At 53.3% G+C, this 23,691-nt stretch overlaps 3 protein-coding genes across 3 annotated transcripts; 1 reads left to right on the forward strand and 2 right to left on the reverse strand.

The window, feature by feature from the left end:
- Positions 1–763: 763 nt before the first annotated feature.
- Positions 764–1,245, reverse strand: HRG_09589 (uncharacterized protein; the record flags this gene model as incomplete). Its single annotated transcript, XM_044868060.1, has 3 exons — positions 764–773; positions 837–1,179; positions 1,242–1,245. 3 exons carry the CDS (start codon positions 1,243–1,245, stop codon positions 764–766), a joined length of 357 nt encoding a protein of 118 aa, XP_044716641.1.
- Positions 1,246–5,872: 4,627 nt separating this feature from the next.
- On the forward strand, positions 5,873–9,100 carry HRG_09590 (FAD binding domain-containing protein; the record flags this gene model as incomplete). The annotated part of the gene is made up of 5 exons (XM_044868061.1): positions 5,873–5,937; positions 5,999–6,243; positions 7,576–7,939; positions 7,992–8,514; positions 8,576–9,100. 5 exons carry the CDS (start codon positions 5,873–5,875, stop codon positions 9,098–9,100), a joined length of 1,722 nt encoding a protein of 573 aa, XP_044716642.1.
- An 8,518-nt stretch (positions 9,101–17,618) lies between these two features.
- Positions 17,619–20,505, reverse strand: HRG_09591 (uncharacterized protein; the record flags this gene model as incomplete). Its single annotated transcript, XM_044868062.1, has 4 exons — positions 17,619–18,457; positions 19,111–19,552; positions 19,609–19,851; positions 20,221–20,505. The coding sequence occupies 4 exons, from the start codon at positions 20,503–20,505 to the stop codon at positions 17,619–17,621; spliced, it is 1,809 nt and encodes a 602-aa protein (XP_044716643.1).
- Positions 20,506–23,691: the final 3,186 nt, after the last annotated feature.

Raw genomic sequence — 23,691 nt, forward strand, 5'->3', positions numbered from 1 at the left:
GCACCAATCGCTTCCGGCGCACGGCCGATGCTGCCGGATCCCGAACCGGCCTGGCCGAGTGTCTGCGGATAAGACGTGCCGACAAACGAGGCGATGCCCCGGGTGCCTTGGTGACTTTGCTGGAAGCCTACAGACAGACAGAGCTCTCCCCGACGTGGACGAGGTGGGTGCCGCAAGAGGCACTCTTCAAGGCGGTATCAGACGTCAAGCCGGCTCGAGGTTGGTCTTTTCTTCTGCGGCGCCGAGATATTTAGAAGGGCGTCCAAAGCCTAACCGGTGCCCGCCCGAAGCCAAATCCCTGGCACATGCCGATGACGTACGCCCAAGTCCGCTTCAGTAGGGATCTGTCGGAGCAGAAAAGGACTTGAAAATACGCGTTAGTAACACCTCCCAAGGGGGAGCCCTATTTTGCCTGGTGTAAGCGGTATTTTACCGGCTTCACAGGATCAACTACTCGGCCTACTGCTTAGACAAGACGCTTACGGAGTAGTAGAGTACAATCAGCAGACATTGGTTATATCATACATGGCTGCAAAGTCGAGTGCCATCCGTGACAAACTTGGTACTTGCATTGCTTGCCGTGCCAATATGCACGGGAGCTGTTTGCAGACGACTGTAGGTGAGTTTATATCAAAGCCCAAGTGCACCTGTTGGGCCTCATTGGACCGATCGTGCGTCTGCGCCTGTGTTGTGTACTGCAAGGAGTCATTTCAAGCCAAGTAAGGTTACAGGCGATTTCATTCCAAGTAACCCAGTTGCAGCCCTAAGCGCAACTTGAATTGAAGTCAGCCCGGGGGGGCGTCTCCCCCTCCGCAAGTGATGTTCCTCCAACCGACCATGTTTCTACCTCGGGAATCTTGGGTCCTGGCTCTCCAGCTCTCGCTCCACGGGCTGCGGGTTCTCGTTGGGACGAGAGGAAGTCAGCGGTAATGGCAGATACAATCGACTCTTGAAGCTCCTGCTGCTCTCGGAGAGCTTCCAGTTTCAGACGGTTTCTGGCGGCCACATCTAGCTGCCCCTGCCGCAAGCGGTTGATCTCATCGAGTATGTAGACCAAAACGGGCTCTGGGCAGCGATTCCGAACGTTTCCGCATCTTTCTCTGCGGACGTATCGTCGTGTTACATCCGTGGCGCCTTCAGCAGAGAAGGCAATAACGTAGCTGGTCTGTTGGCCCCAGCCTGCAACGAGCACGCAAGTAAGCTTCGTCATTTCCTCCACAACATCGAGTAGGCGAACTCACCCATTGAATATAACAGCGGCGTATCATATCCTCCTCATGCAAATGATGGTTGTGTATTGATGATTACCTCTAAAGCAGATTTAAAGAAGTTTGTTTTTTTGATGGATTAGTAGGGAAACCTGTTGGTCCCCGCACATGGTATACACTATACATAATAGCCACACCCGCGGACCCTCTCTTTCAGGAAGGACAGCGCAATACACACACTCTCTCTTAATGCAGAGACTTAATAACTAGCAATAAAGATTCTTTCGTCTCTTCGTGCCTCCAAGCATTGCATACTTTCTGCGCAAGAGATCGTCTCAGGTAGACTGCCAGTCTGGCTTGACCAAACTCAGGCGGACTGCCGGTCAAGTTTGGTGAAGTTAGACGGACTAAATAAATGAGCGGTCTGAGGCGTCAAGGCGGATTGATTGGACTAGTAGGATCCTGACTTTCGGTTGGCGAATGCTGTCGTTGTGCAAGCCAGCTTGATAGCTTCGTTTCCCGGCCCACCCACCCCAGGACTCCCTGACGATCTTCCCTCTCTTTAACATATTCGCACTTCACAAATGTGTCCCAGAGAGCCTTATAGATTGGCTGAGTTTCCTCGATATACCTCGCTCCAAGCAATGGCTTGATTGCCATTGTGGCCTCTTCTGCGTGATAAAAAGGAATACGCCTGCAAAACGTGTCAATCAGTGATCCAGCCTGCGCCAGAGGGGGATATATGGAGCTGTTTAAAAGAAGCCATTTACATACGGGAACAAGTGGTGAATGACATGATAGTCAAGAAGCCCGTGAAACATGTGGAGGCCAATGAGCCCGCAATGCCTATCGATCGTTGATAGAGCCCCATCTATAAATGTCCAGCTCGAGTCATTGTAATGAAGAAGAGAAGGGTGCGTGTGGTTCATGAAGGCGACCGCAACTACCCGTACGAGGGTATTTAGCAAGCAATCGCAACAAAGGGTGGGCATTTAACATACTCAGCCAGTGATTAATCCATAGCCAGGGGATTCCGTAGGCCAGCAATATCGTAGAATAGCCTAGCACTGTCGTAGCCTTCCATAGTCCTAGCAGCATGAGTAGGACCCCGGCGTCGGACAAAAGTATGTATGGCTGCTCCGACCGAGAGAACAAGCCGCTCACCGGATTGAAGTGGCTCTTCACCAGGGAATTCCGTGTCACAGGCTCACTCCTTGCCCCCCCGCCAAGATAGAACGTGATGTACAACGGCCATGCCACGAGCTGCTGGCTCAAGAGTTGCAGCAGACTGACAAGGGGGCTGTCTTCGGCATGACCTAAAGCCGTATAAAAATTCTGAATAATGCAGCGCAGTGTGTATGGCCTGTCTCTGCTAGGGACGAAGACTGTATCCTTATCGATGTGGTTCGTGAAGCGGTGGTGGCGTGCATGGCTGAATTTGAAGGAAAAATAAGGGACGAGGAGCATACTATGCAACACGAAGCCGAAAACATGGTTGAGTCGGCGAGAACGGAAGAGCGCTCCATGGCCGCACTCATGGCCAAGAACCCAAATGGCCATGAAGACGAGGCCCTGGAGAAAGCCAGACGCTAACCACGCGATGCCACGAGCGAATTGCGATTCGATACTGCGAATGTAAAGCATTAGAGTAAACAGAGAAATAGTAAGAGTGAGGTCAAGCAATATGTATGATAGTGAGACAATAGCAGATGGCTGGAAGCAATAATGCGGAACGGCTTGCCGAAGCTCCTGTAGGTTGGGAGCCTTGGCGCGGTCAAGCTTGGCGTGCTTTGTCGGTCTTTCCATGACTGCTGCTTGGGGATAGATTGCTGCAGTCCCAGACAGACTCTTGGCTGCCCTTTTATTTCTCAACATGGCAGGCTTAGAGTTCGCGCTCAAGCAACCCCCGCCCACAATCAGCCCGACGTGGTGGTAGCCAAGTCTTCCTGGGCCGGATCCGGTGAACGGTCCAGCTGAGTATACTGACAACCGGCTGAGCGAGAAGTTGTCATGAAATGTAGCTAGGGGTCTAAGGAGCTTCCTGCTTCCTATCTTGGATCCATCTAGTCGAGGGCGGAAGGCGAGGCAGCAGTCCACACGGACCCTGCCCGCGGCATGTTGATTTCTTACGAAGCTTCCCGGCATGCGGGCCGACCCCGGGTCTCTTGGTAAGCTTTCAGAGCCGGAGTTTTCTCGAGCCGGCTGTGTCGGTTTTGAATGCATGGGGCCGGCTTCCCTTGGTTCCTTTTTGCCCAAGTCACCTCTCTGAACCCTATCCGGCCACTGTCGCTACGAATTCGGCCAGGCAAGTCATGGCACGCGGGCTATTGTACGCGGAAGGCCGCCGAGCAAGCGGAAGTAAGCTGTCATCCGAATGGAAACTCATTTGTGAAGCTCGTGTAGTCTTCCGGGCTCCCGCAAGCCGCCTGCTGCCTCAGTCATTAAAGGCGACTTCACCGAATGGGCCCGCGCAGGGCGATGACTTCAGTGCATTGCGAGCCATAAGGTGACTCTCCCGCTTTTGTTTTGGACTTCGGTTCGCCGTCACCAGCAAAACCAGTGCTGGAGGGTCGCTCATAGCACACGCGCGGAGTGATTAGGCGCGCATTCAGCGGCCAAACTGGAGCCTCTACGAATTAACTTTATGATTGTCTCAAGCGGTGGCTTTTACATACAGTGAAAGGTATAGGGGTCTCAACTAGGTGAATTTAGTGATCTATCGGCGCAAGAGAGGGGCCTTATATAGGTACAGATACCACAAACAACTAGCCAAAGAGGGTAGGTATTAAGACGACATCCGCACATCCCTCTGCCAGGAATAGACACAAAGTTTGCTGTACCCAGTTTATTTACATTATTACCTTTAATATTCACAGTATTATTCTCAGTTTTCGCTATTGCATCTTGGCCCTGCAGACCCTTTTGCCGGCTCTTGGGCCCCCTGGGCTCGGCTCTCTGGGCTCGGCTCTCTGGGCTCGGCTCTCTGGGCTCGGGGTTCTAGACCACACAACACAACGAGGCACAGCTCGGTAAAAAAAAATCGGCATTGCTGATGCCTATTTCAACTCCTGGATTGGATGTCAAGGAGACATACCAGAGACGCAACACTGTCATTGTACTCTTATCTTCGTGATAACAATGGCTTGCTTCGTAGGAGTCTGTTCTAACGAACCCGCCAAACGTCCAGGCAGGTTGCAAGTACACTGAGAGGGCTCATCTCGTAATACTGCAGCCGAAGCATGTACGGCGGAGCGTTTCGATAGTCCTTGCTGGCGCTAAATATGACCCCTTTAAAGAAAAGGAAGAAGAAAACGTACCAAATTTCTTTGACTCTATTCCCTACTAATACCATCTCCCTCTCAATACTTATTGCCATCTTCCAACTTAATAACCGTTTGCATGTACCGAGGAAATCGCTTTATTAAAGCCTGTGTCTTTTGCGGTAGCCCCTTCCAAGCTGCCTCCAAAGCGTAATTAGCTCCTGGCTCTTCGGGGCGCCTTTCTTTGCAGTGGTTCTCTTAATCCAAGGCTAGCAGGGCAATAGCATCAAGATCGGGTCACCTGCCACACCAAAGAAGACGCTAGGATTTATATTAGCCGCCTCTAACGTAACAGTTAATATCCAGGTTATAACACTCTATAGAACGAGGAGTATATGAGAAGACAATTTAGTATAAATTTACACGCAGTATTCCTTTATTTTTATTTTCTTTGTAGAGGTCATGTTAGCGCCAGCCAGCAAGGGCTATTGAAACGCTCCTCCGTACGTATTTGCCGAAATCTGAATCTGCAGTGATAGGCTTTAGCTACTTTGCCGCATAAGGACTAAGTAGTGAAAGCCGGTCGAAAGAGGAAAGGTCTTGGCCACTCCTTGGACGATTTCAGAAGGGTGATGAGACAGAAAAAGTAAGAAAGCTCGCTTTTCGCAACGGGGAGTAGACCCTAATTAAAGGTCCGTGGCCCCCGACCACGTACACGTACCTCTTAAGCACCGTCGAGCATTAATTAGGCACGTTTCTACATGTAGACGCTGAGGCCCATGGCAGTCCCAGACACGAAATGGTTGCGAAGTAAAATAACGAGCTAAGAGGTGCCGGGAGAGACGTACGGAGTAGTTTATCCTAGCTAAGCCGCCTACGGTCGTTGCTCTGCCCTCTCACGCTCTTACGCCACCTGGCTTTCTGTCCATTCCGGGCGTCCATTTTAGAAAGATAGAACACTAGAATGACGCTACCCGTTTCTTAGAAGACGATCTCAGATATACCTCGGTTTCTATCAAATATAGCAAATACCCACTTGACCACCAGCAAAATAGGGGCACCCCCATGTGGAGGTGTTATTGGTATAGTTTATAAGTCTTTATCCTGCTGACAGTTTCCACTCCATGCGTTCATCCTGCAGTTGGAATAATCCCCTCAAGTCAAAATACCTAGCTTCACCATTTCCTCATCGCCGGTCTGGCTTGTCGTTCGCGCCAGCTCTGGCTTCGGTCAAGCCACTGTACTTGAGGCGCTGTCTCGCGAACACAAAATCGTTGCATACGTCCGCCACTCTGCCTCCATCTCCAAACTGAAAGACCCAGGCGCTGCTCTCTTGGAACTGGATGTAACAGCTTCAGACGATGTTCTTGGTGCCATGATCAAGGAGGCCGGCCCATAGAACCTATGGAAAGCTGGCTCACGTCATCAACGCGGGATTTTGTTCTCGAGGGCACTTGCGAAGAGGCCTCGTGAGTAACACGCCCGGTTGAATTTGATTCTCCGCTGACCTGCCTATTGACCACGAAATAGCAAGAAGGAAGTCTTCGACCAATTCAACACCAACGTTTTCGGCGCCATCAAAGTCGCCCACGCCGTTATATCTTACCTCCGAGCCCAACCATGCAGCGTAATCGCCAACTTCGGCTCTATCGCCAGCTGGGGTGGCTTCCCTGCCGCTTCCTTCTATAACTCTAGCAAGTGGGCCATCAGCGGCTTCACAGAGTCCATTCCAGTCGAGCTTGCGGCCTTTAAAATCAACTGCACTGTCATGGTGGGTGAGAGAATTGTTGTATTGCCTCGTTGTTGGCTCTCTGGCTCAAACAAATATGCTTCTTCTATACATCAACGCCCTCCGATTTCTCGCGGCTTCTCCTCCGCAATGTCTCGGATAGCTGTCCTTTATCCAACACTTATAAAGACTTCCCTCCGGGCGAAATGAAATCCAACCATCCGTCCAACCGTACACTGCAGCAAATACTTGCGCCACGAGTTCCACGACACACGGGATGCGCACTCTACTTTTTTCCTGCACGGTGCAGTGGTTTGACAGAGGAAACGGGACATGCCTACAGCAACTAGGGCTATAGATGGGACGATGGTTCAGCAAGGAAGACCGCCGGCTACATCTATCTCAATCCCGACGACTGGATGGTACACAAATACTGATATACCATTCTAACGGGCGGGAGTCGATCAACCTCAACGCCTTCTTTGCCCGAAAGATGAACTGTGAGATCTCCCTCAAGTCGCCATCCAACGCTACCGTTAGCAAGGAGACCGTCGATGGCCAAAATGGATGAAAATAGTGACATGGCAGACGACATAATCGATGAAGCAATTAACGATGAGGAAGACAGCAAAATGAGACTCATTTGAGCGCTACAGACCCTCTTTGAAGATTTGGAGGTAAGTTCCAATATGGCCTGGACGCAAAGCTAATGACGGTTTGGTACACCTTCATTGGCCCCCGTTCTTCACTCTCTGTTTCGTGATGCTTTTGCGCCTTACAGTCGTCGAAGTCGAAGCTGTTTACGTTAGTACTGTAAGTGTATGGTGTTGAAAGGGTGCGTGAGACGGGTGGGGCTTATTGCTCTCTCACGTCGCACACTTCGTTGCTCTATCCGGATGGACACGGTATTACTGCGAGGAAACCACTGTGTTGGGCGGGCAAAAGTGCTGGTGGCAGCTGGCAGGTACTGATGCATATACCCCTGCCCCGGCCGTCCGCCCCCGGTTCAACAGCCAGCCAACAGGCGCCTCATTCGATCATGTCTTGACTCTCGACGATCATGTCTTGACTCTTGACGTGGTCCTGCCAAGTCGGTTCTGCGTCCGATCTTTCATGGCTGATATCACGTAAGACACTCGGGGCAGTATCACACCACTGGCCAGGAGTTGCAGGATGCTCCAGTCCGAAGGGCATTTAATACTGCCTCACTTATAAATAGGATCAACAGCTGAGATATGGGATCATGCTTGATGCCTCTCGACTTGGCAAGTAGTTATCATGGCGGTTTGGTTGGTCTTGTGCGCCTTTTGGGCATTATCTTTTGCCGGAATACCTCACACTTGCCCCGATACTCTTACATCGTGTCTTGCCCATTCAGACGTCCCATTCCTGGCCCCAAACTCCGTCGAATGGACCCGTGAGATCAGTTCATACAATATCCGGCTAAACTGCACGCCTGCCGCGGTTGCCGTCCCTCAATCTATCAATCAGATCCAGGCTGCTGTCTCGTGTGGCATCAAGAACCACGTGCGTGTCAGCGCCAAGGGCGGCGGCCACAGCTTTGGATCATTCGGGCTCGGTGGTGAGGATGGGCATCTCGTGATTGAGCTCTGTCACATGCGCCAGATTACGCTGAAGGACGACAACACTGCCAAGATTCAGCCTGGTGCGAGGTTGCTAGACGTTGCAACTGAACTCTACAGTCAAGGACGCAGGGCCATTTCCCACGGCTCATGCCTAGGGTTGGGCCAGTTCTTCCTCCCCTGGAGAATGGTAAGCTGATCAGCCATATAGGGTCGGCATCGCAGGACACGTCCTACATGGTGGCTTTGGCTTTGCCTCGCGAACCCATGGCCTCGCACTGGACTGGCTGATCGGGGCCACCGTCATTCTCGCCGATGGCTCAGTCCTTCATTGTTCGGCTACCGAGAATAAAGACCTCTTCTGGGCCCTTCGCGGGGCTGGGTCATCCTTTGGCATCGTTGCTGAATTCGAATTCGAGACCTTCGCTGCGCCTGACAAAGTCACTCCCTTCGACGTCGAGCTGTCCTGGGACCAAGCCAGTGCGGTTGCGGTGATCGGAGCTCTGCAAAGATTCGCAGCCTCTGCTCCTAAAGAACTAAACTTGATGCTTGACATAACGCCAACCACTAAAACCATCTCGGGCGTGTATTACGGAGATCAGACCGACGCAAACGAGGCGCTGCGGCCACTCCTAGATGGTGTTGCTGGAAACTTCTCGGCTGCGAGGACGATAGGATGGATCGAGGCACTCATGCACTTCGATGACCTTCCCCCGTTAGATCCCCACGAGCCGGTATGTCGTCTCGGCCTGTGAGTGTCATCAGAGAAAGTCAAGAGCTAACAGCTTCCCCCAGCATGACACGTTCTATGCAACCAGTTTCATGACCAGTGCCCTCACTGTAGGCCAAGCCCAGTCGCTCGCGGCGGCCCTCTTTACTAATACCAGCAATCTTTCTGCCCACGATTCCCTGTACCTGAGCGTGGAAGCACACGGCGGCAACAACTCGGCCGTTGCTGATGTCTCTCCATCTGCCACCGCATACGTCCACCGTGATAAGCTGCTCCTCTTCCAGTTGTTTGACGGAGGAGTCGGTGGCCACTACCCCGAGGAGGGTTTCTCGCTCCTTGGGGCGATTCGGGAGAGCGTCACAGGTTCCATGGCAGAAGGACGCTGGGGAATGTACGCAAACTATATAGACACCGAACAGGATGCCGAAACCGCGGCAAGGCTGTATTGGGGAAACAATGTGCCACGGTTGCAGAGGATTAAGGCGGAGCTGGACCCCAGGCAGGTGTTCTGGAACCCTCAGGGAATCCAACCGATAGGGCACTCTTTTACGCTGCAGCCAATGAGGCACGATTATAAGTGGTCGGCATAATAAGAATGCTACCCTTCGGCCTGTCCAAAGCTGCCTGGAAATGTTGTCGCAGGCTTTATGCTTGGGGGGATTTAAAAGGCCTGAATCACTTGAAATTCCGAGGACAATGCCGGACGAGCTGCCGATCACGATCTTGGAGACTTCGTGGGCCGTGGGCGATTTTATTCATAAAAACCCCTGATGATCTGAGGATGCTCAGGAGCGAATGCCGGGGACCGCGCAGCCTTTTACAACCAAGGCCCAGTGTGGTGTCTGCAATCAACCCAGTTCGATGATGGTCTTCCCTGTCCATGCATTGTGGCCGGCCTATTGTTATCGGTTCCTGCGAGCAAGTCATTGACGAAAATGGTGTTTGGTCCGGCGCCCTGGCCGACTATAAACGCCAGCAGGAGCCAGACAAGCTCTACGCGTCGACGACGACAAAGATGGCCGAATGCGTCTTCTCCAAGGGATATTACGGACCGATGGGAGCAGACAGCATGATTTCATCAGCTGCTTGTCCGCCATCTATCCTGTGCTGTTTGGCCTGCTTTCCCTGTGCCTGTAGTTGTGGCAAGCTTTTGACCTGCCGGGCACGCCCACCATGTTGTCGTCGCGTGAAGAACCCGGCGAGCATCGAGTGTCGGTGAGATTTAGAAGGGATCAGACGTCAGCCGGGGGCCTGAGTGGAATGGAAACCTACCAAGACGACCAGGGGTTACGTACGACTACCGGGACTGTAGTTGCTGTGTGAACGAGGTGCATCATGCATGCAGATGCACATGGATCCGTTTCCACGTCCAGTCTCGGCTTGTTCGTACCGGATACCAACGTCAGATTACCTCCCTTGTCCGCAACTGCCGCCCTCGCGGCTTCCGCATCCTAAAGACTACACTCTGTTGTGCCGAGACTCGCTAGTCGGGTTGGGACGGTCCCGTCGGCGTCGTCGTCCATGGACAGTGCACACAGGGCGTCTGCCATTGCGCAGATTGTCTTTTACGCACCTCCGGTCCCCGTGGCCCTGTACGTGGGTGTCCGCGCCTGGAAGCATGGGCCTCGCCTGGCGTGGTATCCTGCCATGGTGTTTGCATGTGGTAGGGCACGACTGGCTCTGACTTGACTCAAACCGGGCTTCACTGTTACTATCGAGATGCAGCCCGACTTACGGGGGGGCTCTCGTCCTTGCGAGCCAAAACGACCCCAAGAATACAGGTCTGCTTACCACTACCATTATCCTGCTCAACATCGGCCTGATCCCGCTTATTATGCCATTTCATGCCCTGACTCGTGTCGTGTAAGTCGGAGACCCTGCATTCTGTCCTAGGAGTATCCATCTAACGCCTTGGTTGCGTCAACAGACTGCACGCAAACTTCCCAGACCATGGGAGAAAGAACATGTTCCTCAAAGTTACCAGGTTCCTGCTTCTGATATCTGTTATGCTCCTATCTGTTGCTGGCGGTTTATGTGGAAAACCGGATCGGGTCGAGACTCAGTCGACGTTATCCAAGATTGCGTATTTTGAGTTCACTTTTGTTCTTCTCGCGCTCTTGGGCATGGCTACTTGGCTATACTTTTGGGCTCGTGACCAAATCCAGGACGGTCAGATCATCGTATGTATAAAGTGCTTTTTCAACCCGAAACTCCAGTCCTACAAGACTGACACTCAACCTCAGTACATCAAGTGGCTGCTGATCGCATCCCCCATCCTCTGCATCCGGGCTGTATTCGGAATCATCAGCGTGTTCGAGGCCGCGGGCAAAGGTTTTCTCACCTCGATATGGAGTCCGATGTTTGGCAACGCGGCACTCTTTTCGCTCATGGCCCTTTTGCCCGAGTTTATTGTACTCGGCGTTTTTGTCTACCTCGGATATCATCGGTTTAGCACTGCTGACCGGTATGGATTGGTTGCGCAGGAGGGGTTGTTCAAGAGGCGCGACAAGAAGACGAAAAAGGACAAAGGTCAGCAAATGACCGATTCGGTCTGAGATGATATGATTCACTTAAGCGTCTTTGGGCACGGCAGGCTTTCTCGAAGACGGGATTTCAGAGCTAGCAAGAACAGCGGTTGTGACTGAGGCAGAAAGGAACTATAATAGCCACAAGGTCATGTCCATAGACCAAGTCAGATTTCGAAGGCCCTCGGCTGCGGCCAACCGAACGCTTGTGTGAACTAGTCATTTGCGAGGGTTGCCGCTCCTAAGATGGAGAATTTGGTAAGTTTCCGACATGAAAGTATGCCCTATTGTAAGGGGCTACGCCCCGATGTGTAGATCTGGCATGGCCAGACTAGTCACGTGCGAGCGCCACGGACACGACTCCTAAAGGGAGCGATGTAGACACGTCTCCCCTTTACACTCTTTGTAGCTCAATTTACATCAATTACGCCCAGCACCTGTGCCAACAGTGCTGACCCCGTAACATATTGAGCTACCAGTTAACAAAAGACAGGACAGACAGAAGGACAGACAGCAGGACAGACAGCAGGACAGACAGCAGGACAGACAGCAGGACAGACAGCAGGACAGACAGCAGGACAGACAGCAGGACAGACAGCAGGACAGACAGCAGGACAGACAGCAGGACAGACAGCAGGACAGTCAGCAGGACAGACAGCAAGACAGGCGATAGGCTAAACGACGAGACGGACGATCGATCGGACGACGAGACGGACGAACAAGATGGAGGACAATAGTAGTTATGCAGGGCACCGCGACCGGCGGCGCAACGAGCCGATGGAGGGAAGGAGCAAGAGCTCTTGCAGATCTTATCTGGGATCGCGGGAGACGAAGAACTGCGGAAGATGTTCACCGGGCTAGCCTAGCAGCGCCACCGTTGACACCCAGCCCGGGGTGCTCAGTACCCCGGCGATCTTACCTGTCGAACCGAGGCCGGAAGCAGCCCAGAAATGGACCGTGGCAAGAAGCGCAAGCCGATGACTTGGCCGAAGTGGAACGGTCAACCTGAGTCCTTCCACTTCTACCTCGACCGTCTGGTATTTAAGTACAATACCGACGAAGAGGAGGGCCTAAACGGCAATAACAACGTCGTGTGGTACGAGATCCTGCAGACCTTGCCGGATCAGATGATGAGGAGAGTCGAGGGTTTTTGGAGGCAAGAGAGCGCGAAGGGCAACCCAGACCCCCGGAAATTCTTCTCGCACCTAGCCCAGACGTTCGGCAGCGTGCAGCAGACAGAGAGGGCGCAGGACAGGCTGCGCACCTCATTCAACGAGACAGCCAAGAGTTTGGGAAGTTCCTCCTGAATTCGAGGAAACATTGACCAAAGCGGGCGGCGCGAGCTGGGATAATGCTTCCAAGCTCGCATGGCTACGGAACTCGATCTCTCCTGCTCTCCGTGAGCAACTAGTCCCGGTTATCATGCCGAAGGACTACAACGAGTACATCCAACGTCTACACCTGATTGCTTGGGCGTTCGAGCACACCGCGAAGTTTAAGGCGTTGCAGAGGAAGCAGGGCTCCGCGGGCAACGTGACCAAGGGCAGGCATCAGGCATCGGCAACATCCAGGTCGCCGGTAACGACAACACCCCGGCACCGTCAGCAACGTTACCCGCCGAGCAGAACGCACGTGACGCACGCGACCATGACGGCGACGTAATAATGACGGTTACACGCACTCAGGGGCAGGGTCAGAGAGGACGGGCGAACGGCCAGGGGTCAAGTGGAACGAGCAAGACGGTTCGCTTCCAGCCTAGGTCAGGACGGAAGCAACGGGCGAGGTGGGTATCCGAGGACGAACGGAATAAACGCCGTGACGAGGGTCGTTGTCTCCGCTGCGGCGACAACACCCATTTCATTGCCGCTTGCCCCTACTCGCCAGGACAGGACCCTAGCCGGTCGAGGGATGTAAAAGTCCGCACCGCTAGGATCATGCCCTTGCTGGAAGATGATGGTAACGACTCTAGTGAGGAAGAGTCAGGACTTAGCGAGACCCCATCCTCTCGGAAATGCGTAGCCTCGAAACAAAGACGGGTCTCGAGGCCAAAGAACGGAGCAGTGGCAAAAGAAGAGAAGTTCTCAGGAAAATGGAAGTTGGTCCTACAATAATTCGAAGCATTATCAATAGGACCAATCTCTTCTCCTCACTCGTAGACGAGGGATGCCAGTGCTACGCCGCGGTTGACGAAGAAGTCGTCGAAAAGTTGGAAGTTCCTATAGTGGAAATAGCACCGCGAGCTATTACAGGAGCATCAGGGGCAATGGAAGGAGCAACGATTAGGGGCCTCGTATGGCTATCAATGGAGGTCAACGGCCACATACAGACGATCTGTGCCTACGTGGTGCCCAGATCGGAATTCCCTAATCCTAGGAAAACCCTGGTTATGCCACACAAAGTCGTACTCAGTGCCCCACGAGAAACGACTATGGCATGAACCTACACAAGACTGGGTAGATCACCTCGGGGAAGGAGAATATTCTGCGAAAGCCAAGGAGTTCGAAGAAGCAAAGCACGTACTAGCCAGTACCTTTGTGGGTTACTTTGAAAGGATCCGCAAGCAGGAAGGAAGAGAGGCAGCTGCCACGGCGATTTTCGCTATCAGCATGAAGGATATCGAAAGGGCGTTATCACCAAAGAAACCCATGTCAGAAGCAGAGCTACGCCGAACGATACCCCAGCGGTTCCACGATTTACTGCCTCTATTTATGAAGAAGGAAGCTGATAAGCTGAATCCTCATAAGCCAGGCATAGACCACGAAATCAGAATCAAGGAGGACCTGAATGGCCAGCAGTTACCACTACCGTATGGAGCACTATACGGTATGTCACGAGAGGAACTCCTGGTTCTTAAGAAGACTCTACGAGACCTAGTGGATAAAGGATTTATCCGTGCAAGCAGTTCAGAAGCAGCAGCTCCAGTCCTGTTTGTGAGGAAACCAGGTGGCGGGCTGCGATTCTGTTGTGACTACAGAGCGTTGAACGCAATCACTAAGTCGGACCGTTACCCCTTCCTCTAATAGGGACACACTTCGCAACCTAAAAGATGCGAAGTGGTTCACTAAGGTCGACGTGGTACAAGCGTTCCATAAAGTACGGGTTGCAGAAGGAGACGAGTGGAAGACAGCGTTCCGCACCCGGTACGGTCTCTTCGAATGGATGGTTACCCCGTTCGGGCTAAGTGGCGCGCCAGCAACCTTCCAGCGGTATATTAACGGTATCCTACGAGACTACCTCGACGAGTTCGCCTCTGCTTATATGGACGATATACTTATCTATTCGAGCGGGAGCAGAGAAGACCATTTCCGGAAGGTACGGTTAGTTTTAGAACGCCTCGCCGAGCATGGACTACACCTAGACCCGGAGAAATGCGAATTTGGAGTCAAGCGGATTAAGTACCTAGGATTCATTATTCACGCAGGAATTGGCATTCAGGCAGATCCCGACAAGATACGAGCAATAGTCGAGTGGGCAGTCCCCGTTACCCAGAAGGGGTGCGCAGTTTTCTAGGATTCGTTAACTACTACCGGATATTTATACCGCAAGCCTCGGAAATAACTGCACCCTAACAGCACTAACAGGAAAGGGGACTAAGTTCAAGTGGACGGACGAGCACGATATGGCGTTCCAGACACTAAAGACGCTATTTACGAACGCCCCTATTCTTACTCAATGGGATTTCGAGAGGCCAACCTTCGTAGAAGCAGACTGTAGCGGCTGGGCGCTTGGGGGCACACTTACGCAGGAAGTCGACGGACAACGCAAGCCAGTAGCGTTCCACTCGCAGAAGCTATCACCGGCTGAGCGCAACTACCCAATCCATGATAAGGAAATGCTCGCTATTATTCGTTGTCTCGAACAATGGTCAGCCGAGCTACGAAGCTGTGATAACTTCGTTATCCTTACCGACCATAAGAACCTCGAGTATTTCATGACGCGCCAACAGCTCTCGGAAAGGCAGGCACGTTGGGCTGAATATCTCTCGCGTTTTAACTTCCAGCTCCAGTACCGTCCGGGACGGAAGCAGTGGTGCCAGACGCGCTCTCGCCGCGAACAGGACCGACCAAACGAAGCGGATCACGAAGCACGAGATATGCAGCTTATTCCAGAAGCAGCCCTACGTACCTACGTCGGAGTAACGTCGACTCAAGCGGGAGAAGGCGAAGAAGAACACACGGTTTTCCACGACCCAGAGCTACAACAATTATGGCAGCAAACGGCAAACCAGGATCCAGTCTTTACAAGCGTTTATAACGCGGTACGAAACGGATCTCGGTCCTCGACCCCAAGCTTAAGCTGAAGGTACAAGTCGCCGAGTGCTTTATTGATCCTCGGGGCACCTACGACTACGTGGCCGCTTATGGGTGCCAGGCGCACCGATCACGACAGAAGCAGCAGCCAAGGCAGCACCGCTAGAGCAGGAGTCGCTAAACGAATTACGGGCTCCTTAATCCAGAAGGTTCATGACTCCCATGTAGTAGGCCACCCGGGACGGGAAGGGACGATAGAAGCCGTATCCAGGGACTTCTACTGGCCGCTAATGCAACAGCATATCCGACGTTTCTTGCGTAACTGCGATGTCTGCGGCCGTACGAAGATATGGCGCGAGCATAAAAGGGGTCTACTTAGACCGCTACCCGTACCGGACCGCTTCTTCCGCCAGATACAGATGGACTTTATTACGGACCTCCCCCTTGCGAACGGTAACCGCTGCCTCTGGGTTATCAAGGACCGGCTAAGTAAGGAAGTTATACTCGAACCGATGCCAACGATGGAAGCGGAAGCATGTGCAGAGCGTTTTCTATGGTGCTTCGCCCGCTACCACTGGTGGCCCGACGCTATAACGAGCGATAGGGGCTCGAATTGGGTAGGCCGCTTTGGAGGCACATGTGCAAGTTACTGGGGATCGACCAGCAGCTAAGCACGGCGTACCACCCCCAAACCGACGGAGGCCCTGAGAGGATGAACCAAGAAGTACAGGCATACCTCCGCGCCGTGATTAACCAGAACCAGAACGACTGGGATAAGTGGGTTCCCGCGGCTCAGATGGCGTTAAACGGTCGGGTCAATACCTCTATAGGATGTCCCCATTCTTCGCTATACACGGCTATGAGCCGAAGTCACCAGTTCCCCTCGTTACGGAAGCATATGCGGAAGAGTATCCTCAGCATTCGCCAGAAACCAGGGCAAAGAAATTTGTTACCAAACTACAACAGATTACGGACCTCTGCCAAGCATCAATGGCGACAGCTACGCAGCAACAAGAACGCTTCGCTAACAGACGACGGAACGCGGCAGAACGCTTCGAAGTAGGCGATAAGGTTTGGCTTGACTTACGGAACTACGCGTCAGAGCGACCTAAGAAGAAGTTCGACTGGCTGCACGCTAAGTATACGATAAGCAAGGTACTCGACCCGTACACGGTTGAACTAGCAGACCTCCCGAGGGGCTGCTATAATAGGTTCCACGTCGACCAACTCCGGAGAGCGGGGACGGACCCAATGCCTGGTCAGCAACGCACAGACGCTCAACCCCATCTATCCAAGTAGACGGGGAGGCTCACCAAGTAGTAGAGGAAATACTATGCGCTAGGTGGAAGAGAACCGGCCGCGGCCGTAGGCGGGAAGTCCTTGTACGCTGGCAAGGTTGGCAAGACCCGACCTGGACCTCTTTAGACAATATGCAACAGACAGCGGCCTTGGATAAGTACGAACAGAGATACGGCCCGGCTCTCGAAAACGATGGACCATACCAGCACCGACGAGTGGCAACGGAAGCACAGCCGGCCCAAATCCAGGGGCAAGTCGAAGGAATACAACCACAGCTGCAGATACAGGGCAAGAGAATACGCGGACCACTACGGGCTAGGACTAATGGCGACGCCCCGTCGATAGTAACGGCACCAGACCCTATAGACGACGGCCCTACGATCGTTGTAGAGGGACCAGGAACAGGAAAAAGGGCACCAGCGCCAGAGAGGAGTAGGGGTTAATGTGGGCTACGCCCCGATGTGTAGATCTGGCATGGCCAGACTAGTCACGTGCGAGCGCCACGGACACGACTCCTAAAGGGAGCGATGTAGACACGTCTCCCCTTTACACTCTTTGTAGCTCAATTTACATCAATTACGCCCAGCACCTGTGCCAACAGTGCTGACCCCGTAACACCTATAACCTGCTCTACTGGGTAGCGTTGCAGCTGCTGGAGCGTTCTCCTCTTGCGAACGGTGGCAGTTATGTAACTTTCCTTCAGGCAGACTATGTCACGAATAGTTGCCTCAACTCATCGCGTGCCTTTTTGCGTGATTGACGAATTACCCACATCCATTAGTACTCGGGGGGTTGACTAGCAGGGGTCCGCAAGGCCCCCCCCTCTCCTACGGAGAGGGGGTCACAAAACTTGTTTCTTTGACGGTCGTGTTTCCCTCTATCGCAACTTCAATCTACCGCCACGCCGTCAATTGGGCTTCTTAGGGATTGAAACAAAGATACAGTGTCTATTAGGTACTATAGAATTTAGGTGTCAAGTCTCGTGAGAATTGGTTCAGTCGTTGGTGTTACTAGTAAATTACAAATCTAATGCTCTAGGCCTGACGCACGCGCGTCTTTGGTACAGCAATTCGTCTACCATATATAACAACCTCCGGCTCATCCTCTTCTTCATTATCCTCGTCGCTGTATACACCCACGATAACGCGTTCCTCCTTGAGCTCGGCCTGGATCGCCGCCTCGTCTTCTTCGTTCAATTGCACCGGCTGCCGTGGCGGAAGCTGCTCGAGTGGAAGCTGCGATAGTGGTGGTCTCGCAATACGCGGGCGTTGGCGCTGTGTTGTTATGATCTGAATGTCATCCTCATCATCGTCGCTATTAGGCGCGAGATCCGGCTCTGAAGAAAGCAGCATAGATATATAGTCATGATCGATATCAGAGTCTTCGTCGGCCACGTTGGCAGCAGCTTGTGCCCGCGCCTCCTCCTGAGCTTGTGACCAGGCCACGATATCAGGAAGAGCTGTGAGATCGCCTTTAGGGTGTGTTGCCCATAGGAAATACCGGTAGCCCTCCGTAGCCGTAGTCCAGCGCTCTTGAAGAGCCTCGCGAGCGACAGCTTCTTCCGGGGTCACGAGTTGTTGAATGTATGTCCTGTACTTGGCCTCTTCTACTGCTTTCGCCGCCACGGCGGCTCCACCGCGTAGACGAGGCTGTGACGCTGTTTGTGCGGCATCCATAGCACGGAGATGTCGAAATTGAGTCTCGCTATCCTTAAGAGCACGCTTGGCACTAGCCTCTTGGTCTTCTTGCTGCCGGGCGGCCGCTTTCTCGTAGTTGCTGTATCGTAAAGGCGCCATCGTCAACGCCTCGGATTCGGCGTAGGGTCTTGGTTCTGCGCCTCTCGCTGGATACGGTCTTGCTGATGCTGTATAAACTGTGTATGAGCCGATTGTGTTAAAATCGCAAGATCAAGACAGGCTGACGCGTTATTAACGATCTCTCGTCGGGCTGCTTAGGATACCGAGTTTTTCCGACTGGCTTCAAGATCACTCTTTACCTTACGTGGTGTCACCAAATTCCTCGCTAAAAGCTGTGGAAAATAGGCTCCTGTCGGTCTTTAGAGGCAGCTCGTAATGGACCTAGCACCACTTCAGGATCAGGAGGCCATAGCCCGGACTGTTCAAAGCCCACAAAGATATAACAAGCCTTAAACGCGGCGCTGAATAGCTCATTCCATTGGCAGAGAAAGTCGAATCTCGAGATGCGTGTGCCGCCACCGATAACGAACTTTTTAAGGCTCCTTGTTGTGCACGTTTGAGATGTTGATAGACGCCAACGTCAAGAGGTTGTAGGAGGTGGCTTGTATGCGATGGTAGCTTGAACGGTACGATCTCGAACATCTCGCAATACCAGATAAATTCAGGGTCCTCGTGCAGCAAATCCATCCATAACGAGCAGCCGGAAGACCGTCTTCGTCTTCTGAGTGTAGAATGTACGCCGTTCCCATTGCTCTTATCCCAGCCTTCCCGTGTGATTGTAGCCGGGTAGCCGAACCAGTTCTCGATAGTATGGTTTTAAAGGAGCTACTCCTAGCAAAGGAGTAGCGGTTGAAGTGCTGAAGCCACTGGAACGCCCGCTGGCTATTGTTATATCCTGTTGTTGTATATGTAACGACAACGTCGTCGCTAATTGTAGCCATCGTGTATTCTTCAAGGAGGGACTTTGCACTAAGGATAAGGAAAGAAGGAATGGCTTTCCCGGCGGCACTGATGGCATCCACTGATGTTAACGACTCCTTATTCCCAGGCTGGAAGAAGACGGGCCTTCTGCTCCTCTTCATCCGTAATGACACTAGCTTTAGGGAGCCCTTCATCCACCCAAGCTGAAGAGGGGTTTCGTCGAAATTCCATAGATTTTCTGGCGTTATTCTGAGCTCCTTGATAACGGCCTGATATTCGTGGAACCAAGCCTCAAGCTCGTCAACCTCAAGCTCGGCGCCGGCGCGAGTGATCTCCTGGATCCTAGCCTCCTGATGGCAAGCTCTGGATGCCGCCGTTTAAAGCGAGTAAGCCACGATCTCGACACCTGAGAAGTTAAGCCCTGACGGCGATGATGGCGGATAAAGTTGGCCTTATTGATGAGGCATGCCTCCGTGAGTGCGAAAGTGCCGCCTTCGACGAGTCTTGCGTATGAGAGTAGACTCTTCTCTTCAGCATCGGTAAGAGCAGTAGGGCGCCTCCTTTCCCCGCTTGGAAGAGCCAGATTGGCGCGAAGAAGCCTGATATACTTCTTTACGAGGCCTTCATTGGTCTTGTGTATCACTGCGAGCTCGTTGATTGTCAAGACGCGCGGAGGCGCGGATTTGCGCGTGTTGTACGCGTTAGCGAGTCGCCGTCAAGATATTCTCGCGCCGCATTCGCCGCACGCAAGCTCTGATCAGGCTGAAAATTTGGCATCATGGAAATGAAGTATGGTTAACGATATTGCGAAAGTTTTGAGACTTGATAGCATCAATTGACGGCGTGGCGGTAGATTGAAGTTGCGATAGAGGGAAACACGACCGTCAAAGAAACAAGTTTTGTGACCCCCTCTCCGTAGGAGAGGGGGGGGCCTTGCGGACCCCTGCTAGTCAACCCCCCGAGTATGCTGAAGATTTCCCATTCTGGCTCTTCTACCGCACCATGACACTGCACCCACAGGCTCGTCTGCCAGCGCTTGAAACTCTGTTTCTTTCTGCAAAACAGCACGGCGCACATGATAGCGCTGGCCGTCGATGACTTCAAAGCCCCATGCCTGCCAGCTTGTCCAACCCGAGCCTCGACTTTGCACCTCGATTAGCTCCTCCGTCTGCTCTTCCCTGTCGTTGCGCAACAGCTTGTTGGTAAACCCATACACGGCGCTGATGCGAGCTTTTGTCTCGAGTTTGCTTGACTGATGGAAAGTGAGATGGGAGCGCGGAAAGTTGACGCCTTGGGCAGCCATGGCGGCGTCTATATTGCTCGAAAGCGCATTATTCTGGATTATTACTGGCGCGCGTCTCGTTTTGCCATGTACTTTTGGCCGACGTTAATGGCCAATTTCCATCGGCCATTGAGATTGTGAATGATCCTTTTTCCCCGGGGCCGCCTTGTCAACCGTGCGACTCTGGCCTGGAGCATCTCGGGCTTGTGTTCTTAGCATCGATATGACTCCTGAAGTAACGTGAACCAGAGCAGAGAAAGACTTATAATACGCAATAATAATATCCCTAATGGGGATGCCCCTATCTTGCCTGGTGTGGTAGCAGTTTTTTATCAGCTTGACAATGACACAATCATCATCAAGAAGCAGTTTTTTCGCGTATCGGTTGGAAATTCTGTCTCTGCTGGTACTAGCACACGTACACCAACTATCGGTATATATTTGACAGGCATGAAGAAGAAGCAATCTTCGATCCTTTCCTTCCTGACGCCCGCCTCGGCCAGCTCTGCTTCGTCCAAGGCTGAGCGTCCTTCGGTGAAGAAGGCCCCAGCCACGGGACAGTCTTCCCACACCGCCGCCCGCGAGGCCATCGATCTCGTCGGCTGCTCACCGTCCGAGGGGGGTTAACACCGATGTCATCGAACTCATGGACGAAGGCTCAGTCGCCCCTGACCCTGTGCGTGAATCTGCTGGCAACGCCCCTGTGTCCAAATCAGAGTCTGGTCCCGATCAAGGCACTTGCGAAGAAGAACCGACAAGGAGCCTCACAACAGAGGCCCAGTCTGGATCGCGCTCTTCCAGGACTGGTTTGAGATTCGACGAGTCTGCGTAGACTTTTCGCAAATGGTAACGCAGAATTACCGAATCATCATAACCGTCGGGAACCATACATTCGACGATTCGGTCAAGGCCCCCCCGACAGGGCTTAACCGTCCGGTTCCTGTACCTGGACGTCAAAGAAAAGATGTTCGAAGAGCGACCAAAGTTTAACGTCGTCGACGGGGATGCCAACGTTCGACAGGTTATCTTGCAAACTTATCATGGCCAGCACGCTTTTAGCAATCGCAGTCGACCGCGCGGCGCCCTTTGGGACCTCATCTACAACGCCGCTTGCGAGTTCGCCTGCGTGCCAGTCGTGAACCCGGCGTACTTTACCTGGGGAGCGGCAACGTCCCGCCCGGCTCCGAGGAGAGGCTCACGGCCAGAATCGGCAGCGTCTCAGACTCTGTCATGAGAGTTGATGTCTGCAGAGTAGAGAGAGAGACCGATGCCCTTTTCTACGCGGACGAAATCGAAGAGTTCTTCCCGCAATCTCTCGGTGAGGGTCCTCAACACAAGGGCAAGATTCACGAGTATGAGGCGAGAGGCCGGCCGCCGTGGCGACCCTGAGACACTTCACGACAAAGGCCGTTGTCACGATTAGGACGATTATTCCCAAGCGCAAGGCCGAAGAGCCGGCGCCAGAGCCGCCTCCGCAAAGGCTGAGGAACGCCATGCAGGCGACGTAACAGTAGTATGCTGCTGGACAAGACAATGAAGTCAGTTGACGGCACCTGAGGTGGCGACTACATTATGGGCGGCAACTAGAGGTGTTCTGTACGTACAGTAGGTGGTAGCATTTGCAAAGACCAGCAGAGACAGTGGATGCTGCAGTGGATAATTAGCCGAGGCGCTTCATCGCTCGGGTTGTCTTTGAGACTGACCAAAAGCACCAGCCTGGGTGGGACACTCACAAGACACCGCGACTCCCTTGCTTTGCCGAATTAAGACATCACTCTCGATGCTCTAATTATACCAATGGCAGGTCCTCGTCTACGCCTGCTTGAGCTTCTCATTTGTCTAGGCCGATGACGGCAACGCGTCCAAGACAGCACCGGCTGGATCCTTTCGGCTGAGACGTGAGCCTTCGGCTAGCCCAGACGTGGGGCGCAGGGGATTTCCTTGCATCCAGCCAGACCAGGGAGACAGCCATCACAAAGACCATTGCTTCGAAAGCGCCTTCCAGAAAACTTGGGCCCGAGCAGATTCTGGAGCTGAGGGGGATCGTCATCACAGGAAGCGATGCAATCGTCCTTGGTCTCAGCAACGGTCATGTCCACGGAAGCACTGGCATCGATACCTGGAAAAGGAACATGTCGACAACGCCAAGCACGACAGGAAATTTGGCTTCATCTGCACGTCTTGTATTGCGGGCGCGTATTCGTACGCGTGTCGACCCAAAGTCTGGCCTCTCCGAGCTCCGAAACGTCCGATGGAGCGTTGGCGCAAGCCACGACGGCCAGAATGACACATCTCCCCGGGCCGCAGTGGCAGGCCTCGCCGAGGTCCAGGCAATGTCGCACGCCGAGACGTGGGCAAGGCAAGGCGTAGGGCAGAGAAACGGATAGAGTTTGCTTGAACCATCGTCGGGATCCGACTGTGGGCGTTTCATGCCCAGACTCGAAACATTCTTCGTTGCCTTCTAGAGCGCTTCTGTCCTCGTGGCGTTGCGTTTGCATCTCGGCCGCACGCCAGGGACTGCAATGCAGGATCCCTGTCAGGGGAGAGGTCCGCCTCTCGAGGCCCGCATCTCGAGGCCCGCATCTCGAGGCCCGCAGACAGGCCGACCGGTGGCAGCGGGGGCTCGAAATGCACGGAAAGGATCTGCGGTGGAGGATTCGAGCGTCGACCTCGGATGGAACAGAATCAGCTGCTGGAGCTCGAGGGCATTTCGCGATGCAGGGCGGCAGAGCCGGGAAATTAAGGCGTGGTCTAGCGTTACCTTGGGTACGGGGAACCTAACCCTCCTGTGCCTTGGGGAAGCAGATCTCTCCGTGCAGAGGCGCGTTGTTCACACTGTCCCATCGGCACGGACGACGGCAAACCGATCAGACACGGTAGAAGATAGGACGTCTGTCTAGGTTTGAGAGGGGGACTGGAGAGGCAGTACGGATAAGATGCGTGCATAAGGAAAACAGGCTGCTAAAAATAACATTGCCCGCGAATCTGGTTGCCGAAAAACGACGGTGATTTGGTCGCCGTATACTGTATGTATGTACGTACATTCATCAGTGGAGGGAAGTACTCCGTACCAGGTCGCGTGATGAGGCTCTCTCGCCTTCGTTCATCCCCATCCTGCATGCGCTGAAGGTGTAGGTAGTCATGCCATCGGCGGCCTTTTCTGCAACTGGCAGTTCCGGCGCGGGCAAGCTCAGCCGGCCGCCTGGT

The sequence above is a fragment of the Hirsutella rhossiliensis genome, assembly GCF_020360975.1.
Source record: "Hirsutella rhossiliensis strain HR02 chromosome Unknown scaffold00013, whole genome shotgun sequence".
Taxonomy (NCBI): Eukaryota; Fungi; Ascomycota; class Sordariomycetes; order Hypocreales; family Ophiocordycipitaceae; genus Hirsutella; species Hirsutella rhossiliensis.